The 13,761-nt window shown below is 43.3% G+C and overlaps 1 protein-coding gene across 2 annotated transcripts in view; it reads left to right on the top strand.

Moving 5' to 3' along the window:
• Positions 1-8,394: 8,394 nt before the first annotated feature.
• The window catches only part of LOC147732744 (ficolin-2-like), a 589,146-nt gene continuing 583,779 nt past the window's right edge, over positions 8,395-13,761 (top strand). The window contains exon 1 of one of the 2 annotated variants that reach the window (XM_086957309.1): positions 8,395-8,532. In XM_086957309.1, coding sequence (XP_086813435.1) covers positions 8,448-8,532 — 85 coding nt within the window. In that variant the 5' untranslated portion in view covers positions 8,395-8,447. The remainder of the gene's footprint in view (positions 8,533-13,761) is intronic. The other variant, XM_086957310.1, reaches the window with a different exon arrangement.

Raw genomic sequence — 13,761 nt, 5'->3', positions numbered from 1 at the left:
GTTTTGTTAGTACATATTGTTTTATGAATAACTTATAATACTTTATTTGGTGTTTTTGTGATTAGTGAAATATTTTGAAATGCTTTATTTGTGTTTGGATAATTTTTGGGCCTTTAACCCCTTCGCCGCGGGGCTAATTCCCCTGCGGTGCGGGGGGAGGGGGGGGGGGCAGCGCACGGCGCCGCGGTGCTTGTGATGAGCTTGGCTCGTCACACTGCACGGTGGAGCTGTGCTCATGACGAGCTGAGCTCTTCATGACCACGATCGCTTCTTTAGAAGGCTCAGCACAGCAAGGGAATTATCCCCGCGTGGGACCACAGCTGCGGTCATGACGAGCTCAGCTCGTCATGAGCACAGTGCCACTGTGCCTCGTGATGAGCTGAGCTCGCCATGAGCACCGTAGGTGATAAAGGTAATTCTTAATTTCACCAAATGAATATGATTAATATTTGTTTAATTTATTTTAACAATATTTTTGTTGTTGATATTGTTTTCCATATTTTTTTATTTTTCTATTTATGTACTGTTATAATAATATATTTTTACAATATTTTTGTGTTTGATATTACGTTTTATTAACTATTTTTGTATGGTAATATTTCTGTCAGTGATATTTGCGTCTGTCTTGTTCATGTATATGGTGACAATATTTCGATAAATTATATTTTTTTGGTGCTATGATGGTAATTTGATATTGTGGTGGTTGATATTTTGACACATACTTGATATTGGACCTTCAGCACTGCAGCTATTCCATGTTAAGTGATTAGGCATGCATAGCAGACTGGGCTTGTGTACAGTTTTCTCGTCCTCTCTGACTAACTCAGAGCTGACTGGCGTCTCGCTGAAGGATCTGATCTGCCCATGTTGGTCCAGCATCACTGCAGTTCAGACCATGTGAAAATATGAATAGCTGGTCTGTACAAGGCACAGGTCGGGGTGGACACGGGTGTATTGCATCCTCCATGAGGGCACTCCGTACCCACTTCCAGAGGCAAAAAAGGCTGAGGGGCGTTGCCTTGTGTGCCAACACTGCTACTGCTTGCATTTAAAAATGCTGTGGGGCGTTTTCACAAGCCTTTACACCACCGGAAAATAATTTATTTTTACGCTCCCCTGGCGCACAGGGCTTAGCCATATCCACGAGGCCACGGAAAGCCACCCTGTGTGTCTATTCATGGAATGTAGATATAGTGTAAGGCAATGCAGTGCAAGTTGCTGGATGCCTCACACTGACTTGGGGAGGTGTGCCATGGGCGTTACAGTGGGTGTTCCCATACAACAAACATGGCATTTGACACGTTCCCATATTTACAACATGCTGGAAACGTGTCAACATCCTAAGCCTCCCCTGGGTGGCGTAACAGTTGTTTTCGACATTTCCTTAGCCTTGCACAATTGAGGGAAACTGCTCTCTAGCTATAGGAAATGTTTCCACTTGATGTTGTTGTTTAAACCAAGACGTCAGAGGAGAAGAAAGGAGAGTGTGTCAAGAAGCACAGAAAGGAACAGACTGCGAGCTGGACACCGCTGTGAGGATGTGTGTCGTGCCTTTTCTCTCTGTGTTTTTGGCGGTACTGCTGCTGCGAGGCACCTGGTCAGAGCTGAGGAGAGCAGCACCTGTCCAGGTAAGATCATCTCTGCCGTCATTTTAAGACTGCGGGGCGCTCGTGCCACCAACCCAACACTGGAATTTCTCATAGCCTTTAAATAACAAGTCTGGTATTATCATCCACATTAATACCGGTATGATGCTTATTTTATTAATTTGGATTCTTTTTTTACAGGAGGCTGTCTTTTTCAGGATTCGATTTTGCCGCATGCAAATTTACGCACAGACCTACGTAGCCTGTTGCCAATCCTCTAAATTATGTTGCTGGCTCTATTTCAAAAGCTGCATTGCCAATATTAAGATAAAAACACCATTTACGATTCCTGTGCCTCGCTGGTATGTCTCTCCCTTGAACTTCAGCGTTCATAAGTTTTGCATCAGAAGTTGAGGAGTGGACCAATGTGGACGAGTCGGTTGGAGCTGCTCAGTGCAGTGCACACTGTGAACTAGATCCCCTCAGAGAACTTATTTAATTGCCAGGGTTTGTTTCATTCAGGCTTACAGTGCTGAAATAGATCCATCAAGGCTCTTACTCAGGAGAGAGAGGGGACAACGCGACCCCAATACCCTCTCCGGAAGATTGGTGTAAATCACTGGCAGACTTCGATATTTTGAGCATTTCTCCTCATTTTTGTATTCAAATATACGCTACAATGCTCAGCATACATTGTCGAAGAATAATGCCTTTACTGATTGTTTTTGTGCAGGAAGGTGTGTCTCCCTGCACAAAACGAAACTCCACACGAGACAGATATTCTTGCACCATGGTGCAAGGGTGCCTGTATCACCCACCACGTGCGTGCAGTGTAAGCAGTAGTGGAGAGGGAAGGACATACTTCCAACACATATATATGTTGCATCTGTGTCCTTCGAAAATAGCTGAGCACTCTGTAGCTAAAGAGCTTACAGTGTCATGGTGCAACACTTCCTTATAGTTCTGCAGTTATACATTCATCATATATGACAAATGCAATCTTTAGTCAATTATGCAGTACGTATACATTTATGAAAACTTTCACACACTAGCATATACAATTAGCTTTCTTTAACCAGAGTAGTTAGTTCTGAAAATAACTTTTTTTTGTTTTTTTTGTACTTTTATATTTTTTGTGTTGATTTTTAGATAGTTTTTTGTTTTTTTTTTAAAAAGAAAAAAGTGAACAGGACAAACAAAACCATGAACTTTGAGAGAATAAAAAAAAACTAGCATTGATGGTCATCAATTGCTCTGCAAACTAGGTCTACTGATTGCGCCCCATAACAAATTAAACTAAAGCACTTCACGCAGTGCATTCTAACTTTCACAAATTGGGGACTATGTCTGGTGGCGAAGTTGAAGGGGATGACACAGAGGTACTCGGTATTGCCGGTGGTGGAGGTGCAGTTTGGCGCAGTCTTCTACATTTTTCGTGAGCATAGTTCACAGGATCCTGGTATTAGAGGTGCTTGCCCACACTAGCAGTGCCACAGGAGTAATTTTTATTAGGATCTCCTCTGGACAGTACTGCCTGGCAAATCTTGCATGTTACTTTGGCGGCATTACATTTCTTTTGACCCTCAGGAAAAGTGAAAAATGTCCATACAATGGATGTGTATCAGAATCAGATGATTCTTGCAGTGGTGTAGCCATTTTTGAATCCAAAAAAGAAGTTCAAGTTTCCAATGACGGAAAAGTGAGTTATTTCTCAGAACAGGTCTTCTCTTATGGAAGGTCTAAGAAGAGTGAATATAATAGGTGGGGTTCTTCAATAGTTCGAACAGTAAGTGTTATAAACCAAAGAAATCTCTTTTTTTTGGTCACATGGGATGCGTGCTGGGTGCGTACACGCAGCGCGCATCTAGCGCAACTTCTCTAAATTGCATTTAAAAGTAATATAAGTTTATTAAAACTAAAAGAATATTATTTTTTCTCCTTAATATTTATATTGAATACATATATATATCTTTTTTCTACCGAATATTTTCGCGGAAGCTGTGCGCCCACCGCGGTAAACACGTACATGACGTCATGTGGAAACGCGCGTGCGGTGTGATACGTATATGTTGCGTATGCGCTTGAAGTCACGTACGGGTCGCATAGCAATCGCGCATGAAAATACGCACCTAATGCACACCCTACACGTATCCTACAGAACAAATGTAAAATGGTGGCTACGTTCTGTGCAGCAATCGAGAGAGGTGTGCTATGGGTGCGGGAATGCTCAAAAAATTGTAAAAAAAAAAAAAGAAAATATACAGATAGTTTAATAAATATAATATATATATATATATATTATATTGTTTTTTTAAATATATATTAATAATGTGTAATGTAATCTAAAAAAGGTATCTAAAATACATATATTTGAAAACAAATTGTAAATCAATCTCAAATAAATCAATATAACAATTAATAGATTTAAAAATTGTTATTGAATACATTTTTTAAAATCACTGAAAAAAATCTTGGGTTTCAGCCAGGCTATGCTTTGGAATTATCATTTAAAAATCCTTTGAAACTCACTGAAAAAAACATAGGTTTCAAGCAGGTTATAGTTAGGAATTAGCATTTAAAAAACCTTTGAAATTCACTGAAAAAAACCATAGGTTTCAAGCAGTTTATAGTTAGGAATTATGTTTTAAAAAAACTTAGAAATTCACTGAAAAAAACATAGGTTTCAAGGGTGTTACAGTTAGCTGGACATTTCACTTGTACAAAACCATTGAAATTCCTCCATTATAGTTAGCTGTACTAACTGTAACTCTCGCACCCGCCATCCACTGGTGATGATGTCACATATTACATCATTCATGACATAGTCAGTGACATCTCAAATGACATCACTGATGACTTCACTGATGACATCATCCACGTGGCAATTAGATACACGTCATCAGGAAGAGGTGTGGCGCCGCGGCTAGGGCAACTGACTCCGGAATCTGGGGATCACGGTTAGAGCCCTGGCACCGGCGGCAGATTAGCCCAGCACCATGTGACTCTGGGCAATAGCTTACTTAATCTTCCCGACGGCCCCCAGTGCCTAGAGACCCTTAAGGGGTGATTGTGCGCTATACAAACATGGATTATTATTATTATTATTATTATTATTATTAATATTATTATTATTATCATTATTATCATACACTAGTATAAACTTTCATCATTCACTGTAAAATACAAAGTACCATATTTGAATCCATTGACACACCAATAGCAGTATTTAAAAACGCACTCAGTGATTCCTAGATCTACATACACATCTAATCACTTACCTATAGATTCACTCATACATGCTGTCAATGTTCAATAGAAAACAATCAAATATACTTATACTCCTATATCGACATTACACACCAGCACACATCCAATTTACTTATGCAGTCATCCTACTCACTTATGCAAAAAATGGATCATACTTACATATACTTAGTTAAACACTTATACCAACACCACTATATTTATTCATATAGATAGTAACTCATACTTAGGGGCTCATTACGATGACGGGTGGACTTTGTCCGCCCGCCATCCTGTCGGAATTCGGGAACGCCCGCCATTAGGGCGGGGGTTCTGTGGGGGTATTAGGAGTTGCCCGCCACAGTGGCGGGCACATCCTTCATTTATAGCATTGCGGCGGGCGTTGCTCTCTGCACTGCCAGCCACAATGCTATAAATGCATAAATGCATTTGCATAAACAAAGCGGCAGGCACCGCGCGGTGCCTGCCGCTTTGTTTATGTAAATGAAAGGGGGTACCACAGGTACCCCCGTGTGCAACCCCCACCCCTCCTTCACTCTGGGGGCCCACAGGGGGCCCCCAGAGTGAAGACTGCATGCCTTGCCGCCACGAAAAGGCATTAGAAATAAGGCATCCTAATATGGCAGGCGGTGTCTGACAGACACACCACCATAGAAACCCTTTTCCACTCTGGTCGCCTTGCGAATGGGGTGGAAAAGCGGCAGACGGTCTTTCCGTCCGCCGCGGTCCCCCCCCATTATAATTCGGCAGGGGGGAATACTGGAGAGGATGTCGGGCGGATTGCCCCCACCAGGCAGGCGGTGGCTCCCGCCAGCCTGGGGACAGCAATCCGCCCGACATCCTATTGGGCCCCTTAGCATGTTATAAAAGCACTATCACAAGTATACAGTTATCCAGACAGTCACTGATGCAATTATACTTATTTATATACAAGAAATGTCACATATAATGCCTTTTATTATTCTAGTTTGTTGGACATGACACGTCTTTGGGCAGTCACACACCTCCCACTGAACAACACACACATTCACTCTCCGATACAAATAATCAGTTACCTAATCAATAACTAATATAGACTTTCACATAGCTAGTAACCAAATGGTGCAGCAGTTTACACAACAACTGAGAAAGTGATACAGATACTCACACAGTTTAGTCACTATCCAATATATTTAGCGAGACACTATAAATTAGTCAAGAAAATAGTGAATCACACTGCTACTAAATCCTCCATCCAGACACTTATACATCCACTCATTCTTTAATGCTGAATGCTATATATATAATACATATTTAAATGTGGAACCAAACCAGATTCACTGGATGATGTCATCAGTGATGTCATCAGTGATGTCATTTGAGATGTCATCAGTGATGTCATTAGTGATGTCACTGACCATGTCATGAATTATGTAATATGTGACATCATCACCAGTGGATTGCGAGCGCGAGAGTTACAGTTAGTCGAATAACTATAACGGAGGAATTTCAATGGTTTTGTACAATTAAAATGTGCGGCTAACTATAACACCCCTGAAACCTATGTTTTTTTTCAGTGAATATATATATAAACACACACATACATACATTGACGTATTATATGTATACATGTGTGAATCAAGATTAGTTTTAAAATGTGTCACATTTTATACCATATTTTATTAGTTGATAATTTCTGTATGTATGTTAATTTATTTGATCCTATATTTTTTTTGCTGAATGGGTTAAATTTGTTGTATTTATATCTTAGTTGTTTTGTTAGTACATATTATTTTATAAATAAATTATTATACTTTATTTGGTGTTTGTGTGATTAGTGAAATATTTTCAAATGCTTTATTTGTGTTTGGATAATTTTTGGGCCTTTAACCCCTTCGCCGCGGGGCTAATTCCCCGGCAGTGTGGGGGGGGGGGGAGGGGGCCAGCGCGCGGTGCTGCGGTGCCTGTGACAAGCTCAGCTCGTCACACTGCACTGTGGCGCTGTGCTCATGACGAGCTAAGCTCGTCATGACCACGCCCGTTTCTTTAGAACGCTCAGCGCAGCAGGGGAATTATCCCCGCGTGGGAGCGCCGCTGCGGTCATGACGAGCTGAGCTCGTCATGAGCACCGAAGGTGATAAAGGTAATTCTTAATTTCACCAAATGAACATGCTTATTATTTGTTTCATTTATTTTAACATTTTTCTTGTTGATATTGTTTTCCTTTTTTTTTATTTTTCTATTTATGTACTGTTATATCAATATGTATTCACTATATTTTTGTGTTTGATATTACGGTTTTTAAAATATTTTTGTACGGTAATATTTCTGTCAGTGATATTTGCATCTGTCTTGTTCATGTATATGGTTACAATATTTTGATAAATTATATTTTTTGGTGCTATGATGCTAATTTGATATTGTGGTGGTTGATATTTTGACATATAACTGATATTGGACCTTCGTCACTGCAGCTAAGTCCATGTTAAGTGATTAGGCATGCATAGCAGACTGGGCTTGTGTACAGTTTTTTCGTCCTCTCTGACTAACTCAGAGCGGACTGGCGTCTCGCTGAAGGAGCTGATCTGCCAATGTTGGGCCAGCATCACTGCACTTCAGACCATGTGAAAATATGAATAGCTGGTCTGTACAAGGCACAGGTCGGGGTGGACACAGGTGTATTGCATCCTCCATGAGGGACCTCTGTAATGTAATGTAATTTGTACTTGTAAAGCGCACTAATACCCCAACTGGGGTGTCCTGGCGCTGTAACGCATACCGCTGTGGAACCCTTCCTGGTTTTCCCTGTGAAATGTCCACTCCAGGGCACCCCCAAGGTGAAGCCAGGCATCTCAGCGCTTTTGGGGCCGTTGTGGAGATTAAGCAAGCTTTTGCCCAGATTTGGACCCATGATTAGAATAGGCACCAAGGCGAGAATTATCAGGTCAGAGGAAATTGAGCACAAGACCCGCTGAGGCGGGAATTGAACCCTGGTCCCGGGCCAGACCTCTGCATCAGGGTCTGCCGCTCTACCCATTGAGCCACACTTCTCCACTGTACCCACTTCCAGAGGCAAAAAAGGCTGAGGGGCGTTGCCTTGTGTGCCAACACTGCTGCTGCTTGCATTTAAAAATGCTGTGGGGCTTTTTCACAAGCCCTTTGCACCACCGGAACATCATTTATTTTTACGTTCCGCTGGCGCACAGGGCTGAGCCATATCCAGAGGCCACGGAAAGCCACCCTGTGTGTCTATTCATGGACTTGTAGATATAGTGTAAGGCAATGCAGTGCAAGCTGCTGGTTGCCTCGAATTTGACTTGGGGAGGCATGCCATGGGCGTTACGGTGGGTGTTCCCATACAACACCCATGGCATTTGACACATTCCCAGATTTACAACATACTGGAAACGTGTCAACATCCTAAGCCTCTCTTGTGTGGTGTAACGGTTGTTTTCGACATTTCCTTAGCCTCGCACAAATGAGGGAAACTGCTCTCTAGCCGTAGGAAATGTTTCCACGTGATGTTGTTGTTTAAACCAAGACGTCAGAGGAGAAGAAAGGAGAGTGTGTCAAGAAGTACAGAAAGGTACAGACTGCGAGCTGGACACCGCTGTGAGGATGTGTGTCGTGCCTTTTCTCTCTGTGTTTTTGGTGGTGCTGCGAGGCACCTGCGTCAGAGCCGAGGAGAGCAGCACCTGTCCAGGTAAGATCTTATCTGCCGTCGTTTTATGACTGCGGGCCCTCGTGCCACCAACCCAACACTGGAATTTCTCAAAGCCCTTAAATAACTAGTCTGGTATTATCATCCACATTAATACCGGTACGATGCTTATTTTATTAATTTGGGTTTTTTGTTTTACAGGATGATGTCATTTTCAGGATTCGATTTTGCCGCATGCAAATTTACGCACAGAGCTACGTAGCCTGTTGCCAAGCCGCTAAACTATTTTGCTGGCTCTATTTCAAAAGCGGCATTGCCAATATTAAGATAAAAACACCATGTACGATTCCTGTGCCTGGCTGGTATGTCTCTCGCTCGAACTTCAGCGTTCATAAGTTTCGTATCAGAAGTTGAGGAGAGTGGGTTGGAGCTGCTCAGTGCAGTGCACACTGTGAACTAGATCCCCTCTGAGAACGTATTTAATTGCCAGGGTTCGTTTCATTCAGGCGTACAGTGCTGAAATAGAAGCCATCAAGGCTCTTACTCAGGAGAGAGAGGGGACAACGCGACCCCACTACCCTCTCCGGAAGATTGGTGTAAATCACTGTCAGACTTCGATATTTTGAACAGGTGCAGCGCCGAGCCTTGGATTGCACAGCGCCTGGGGCACGTGCATTCAAACCCATTTCTAAGTGGTTGGAACCAGTCTTCCTGCGTAGAGCAAAATGAGTAACACTGGGTGACGCTGCTTAAAAAAAAATATGACCTATCGGCTGACGGCTACTTCTCAATACTTCATGAAGTCTGCTCAAACTGCAGATCTCCAAATGACATCAGCAGGATGTTATCAGATGCAGACTTGGAATGTCACTTAAGGGAGAATGTTGTCCGAACTGTCATATTCGCTAACTCATCCATTTATCCATTCATCTGAGTGGTTTAAACGTCCATTCCAGAGCGTTGTCTGTAACCTACCGGTCACTCATCCCTTAGCTGTTCAAGTTCTGTGAGAGGTCAAGGCTTGAACAACTCTGCCCTTCTGTATTTGGGAAATGCAGGATTTCATGATTACCTTCTGTGAGAGATGGACGCTTGCATTGCTGTTATATGCCACCCTAGCTGTACCTGTCCTCTGTAATTGGGAAGCTTGCACGTTTTCTGCCAAAGGTGTACCAGTTCCATGAAGAGTGGAGTGTTGCACCTATCATGTATGCGCAAGAGAATTGTGTGATATTCCTTCTGCTACCGCCACCAGCCCTTAACATATTTGTGTTAGGGAAGGCTGCACTGCTGATGTCTGTGTTATACCTTTATTTTGTTGGGATGCTGGGTTTAGAACTATCCACAACACATAATCACTAACAATTCACATTGCCAATGCTTGTTTTAATCCATGTTACATTTAAGAGTAAATCCTCAGGTTTTACGCATGAAAAAAGCAGGTTTTGAAATGAAGTAGATGACTTTGTAAAATTTTAAAACATAGCTGACTACTGGCTCCAGGACATGCATAACATATCCAGCCAATTCAGTAATTTTAGCCAACAACTCTTTCTGTACTAGGATTTCGAGCCATTGTTAATAAAAGCAAAACTGCAAGCCCCACGATCCAACATGCTGGTGGTAAAAAGAAATAGATAATTGTTTCCTATGTTATGATGAGAAACCGTAGAGTTGTGAAAAGCAACATTAAATGTAGATGGTAGCATTTTGCCTTCTTTCTTGAAGACAAATACAGGTTAACAACCTTATGGATGAGGAGGCAGAGGTAGCGAATCAAATGAAAATGTCAGCATCTCACTTTTAACGGGTTAACATTAACACTTCCTGGAAAACAAGTCTCTTATTTACCAGAACAATGCCTAAAGCTGCAGTTTTGAGTGTCTGGAGACAAAGAGAAAGGAAAAATAATGACATGTCCCCCCTCTTTTCAAGCACATCGCCCCCCACTTAGAAGTTGGTGTGGTATAGTTAGCGGTGCCTTCTACCTCCCCCCATTAGGGCAGAGGAGTGTCACCCCCTGCTGCCAGTGCAGTAAAAATGAAAAATAAAATAGAAATAAAACGAATTGGCATTATATTTTTCACTACTTCCAGCCTGAGCAGAATTTGAGGGCGGGCTGCTGCTGACTGGCGGCATGGGAGTGGAGCTCCCACCAGTTTACTCAGCGCCTGTCTCTTTTTTTGCAGATTTATATAGCGCAAACTTGACCTGAAGGTATTGGAGCACTTTACATGAGCACAAGTTACGTTACACAAGGACACATCAATGTTTAGGTAGGTACAGGGAGATTGAGTGATTTGCCCAGAATCACAGGAAGCTGAGCCAAGGCTCGAACCTGGTTCCCCAGCTCCAAAGCCAGCAGCTCTGGTTGTATGGCCACAATCTCTCCCCAACCTCTCCTCTTTTACCGGCTGTCTTGCGAGGGCCAGCAGTTTAAACCTCTTCACCCAGCAGTCTTAGACAGCTGGGAGGAGAGCAGGCATGGGCCCCCTGTACCTGCTGGAGCGTCGAGGCAGCCCGCTCCAGTCAATCCTGGCGCTACTCTCATGCTGCTCATCAGCAGCATGAAAGCAGCATCAGGATTTGGTGAGGGGAGCTGGCTGAGGCTCGAGGAGGATTTGCGCTGACTGCGATCAAGAGGATGAAAAAAAAGGTATGTTTGTGTTTTATTTTATTTTTTACCTTTTTCGCCCACTGACAGGCACTGTGAGAAACTCGCATTGCCTTCAGCCTTAATTCCAGAGCTCTCAGTAAGGCATTAAACAAGTGCAGCACGTGTTGCAGGTGCTGCCCCACGAGGGCCGCCACTGGTGCATTATCACATTCACTGGCATTTTGTGAAACAGTTAGGTTTTTACACTGCCCTCTTGTACCTTGAACATTTGTGTCCACACTTCAGTAGCCAATTAATAAACCACTCTTGTTCTCCCGGTGTCTCACCTGCAGCACTGTAAGATAAATCCTGCCCAGGCTCACCCTCTGCTCGCTGCGGCCTGAGTCCGCTACCTGTACTGCCTAATCATAGAGCATGCAGAATTTAAACTTCCATACAGCCTGAAGATTGCCCTGGCTAAGGCCAAATGTCTACACTAATCCTCTATAATGCCCGTCTGTGTCAGTTTGTGTCTGCCTTCATCAGAATATGTTGATACTCTTTGGCAGTTGTTGTCTCTCCATACCAGTCCATTTGAGTCTGTGCCAGCGATCTTGCTGTATTGTTCTGTAATTGCATTTATAAACACATTATCAGACCTACTAACCTCCAAAAAACGCACAGTGTGTGGGAATTAAACTGTGAGGATGCAGGCCTGGGGAGTGGGTGGGACCTTGAGCTTGTTACTTCCCTAGCCATGAAAGTGCTCCAGAGGGGGCGTGGACATTGAGAGATGGGTGGGGCTTTGTGCAGATCACTGTCCTTGAGCCACTCTATCCCTCCCAATTAAAAAACCCAGGCTCCAACGGCTGCTTCTAATGTACCGTGGAAGTCGCAAACCTTAATGGACATCAGCTGTGCTCAGCCTCCGCACAATGGGAGTTGGCCACGCGCTCTACAGGGGCTTCCAACGCCTCTTGTTTTAAAACAAGACAGATGCTACATGTATGAAAGCGTTATCTTTGTTAGTAGTAGTACAAAGCTTTATTTCGATATGATAATATCTTAAAAGCACATGACAGTTAAAATACAATGCATATTATTAAAAAACACTCAATAAATAGTTAAAAAGACAGTTAAAGAACATTTTAAACAATTTACAGCTTTGAGATTAAAAGAAATAAGGAACCAAGGATTGCGTTATCTTTGTTGCATCCACCTCAGGAGCTCAGCATCCACTGAGCCAGCTACAACCCAACTGACCCAGAGTTGCCACCGCACCCTCTTTGTTCCTATGATACACCCAACTCGCCATCAAGTGCATCACTATTAAAGGGCAAGTTACAACACATTGTGTGACATCGGCTCCTCTCTGGGTGATGTTTGATAGGACCCGATATTGTGTGCCCCACTGTGGCACCACTTGAGGTGGCAGGTCTGCTTCATTCCCCATGGCGAGGTACCAGTGTACATTATCAGAGGGGCAGAGGTTTACACCACGTAGGCGCGGTTCATTGGAAGTTCTGCTTGCTGTGGGCATGTGTGGGAAGAGTTTTGGTGTTGTGCGTGAGTGGCAAGATTGGTGCTCTTATCGTGTCTTGGGTCGCAGCACCTACTAGTGTGAAGGAAGAAAGGGGAAAGAAGCTGCTGTGACTGTGTCTCGTGGTCAATGCTTTTTAGCCCCGGCATTCTGACACATTCAAATCCAAGGCCTAGCCAGGTCCTCTCACCGCAGGTATGAAAGCTTCCGGGGTAGTGTCGGAAAGAATGTTGTTAATAGACAGCGACTTACGCTTCCATGGATACTTTTATCCGTCAATATAAGCTGCTGTGGGGTAACTCCCAGTCTATGCTTTTTAGTCCCAGCATTCTGGCACGGTTGTTTTGTATGTTTGTGTCATATGTACTGTGCTGAAAACCACTTCTATTGACTGGCTCTAGTTATTGCACAAGTTTCAAGTAAGGGTGGATCATGCTTGAAATATCCTCATTGAGCACAGACCGCAAGAAGGAAGATGGGGAGTTGGCAGCAGCTAGTTTAATTTCTGATCATGTGCTTCACTCCGAGTCCTGTCTTCCTCTTCACACCTCCATTGTTTCTCTGCACTCTCCCTCTGAGGTTGACTTGGACCACTGGCTGCATTGGCTACACGCAGGAAGGTTTTGGGGATTCAGTTAACTTTGTACTGACTGGAGGTGGAGCATAAACATGGAAAAAGGGGAGATTGGGGCTCTAATGTTACATCAGCTGACTGCTATAGTCTACTCCTCAGGTCTCATCTTGAGTCTATGATAATCACGAAATGGTTCCAACCCTTGGCCTGAGCTGCATACAGCAATTAGGTCAGTCTCTCAGTAAACCATGTCAATCTGAGAAAGAGTTGACAGAGGTCCAGATAGAAAGTCTGATTTAGAGTCATCCATCACATGAGTTAAGCGGTAGAGCTGAGGGACATGAGTGGGAAACTGTAGGCATGAGTCGTATCAAAGTCCTCTAGGATACCAGCCGTATGCAGCAGGTTTCTACATGCTTTGGGTGCTAATGCATGTCCTCTGGTGTAGAGTAGCCTAGCTTAGATAGATTGATGGTGCATCTCTGGCAGTAAGAGGTAGTCCTACCCTGCCCTCTCAATAGCCAACTGGGTTAGAGGTATCTTATCAGGATGGTCAAGGAT

This window comes from Lissotriton vulgaris, chromosome 2_1 (assembly GCF_964263255.1).
Source record: "Lissotriton vulgaris chromosome 2_1, aLisVul1.2, whole genome shotgun sequence".
Taxonomy (NCBI): domain Eukaryota; kingdom Metazoa; phylum Chordata; class Amphibia; order Caudata; family Salamandridae; genus Lissotriton; species Lissotriton vulgaris.
This window is presented reverse-complemented; position numbering and strand designations above follow the sequence as displayed.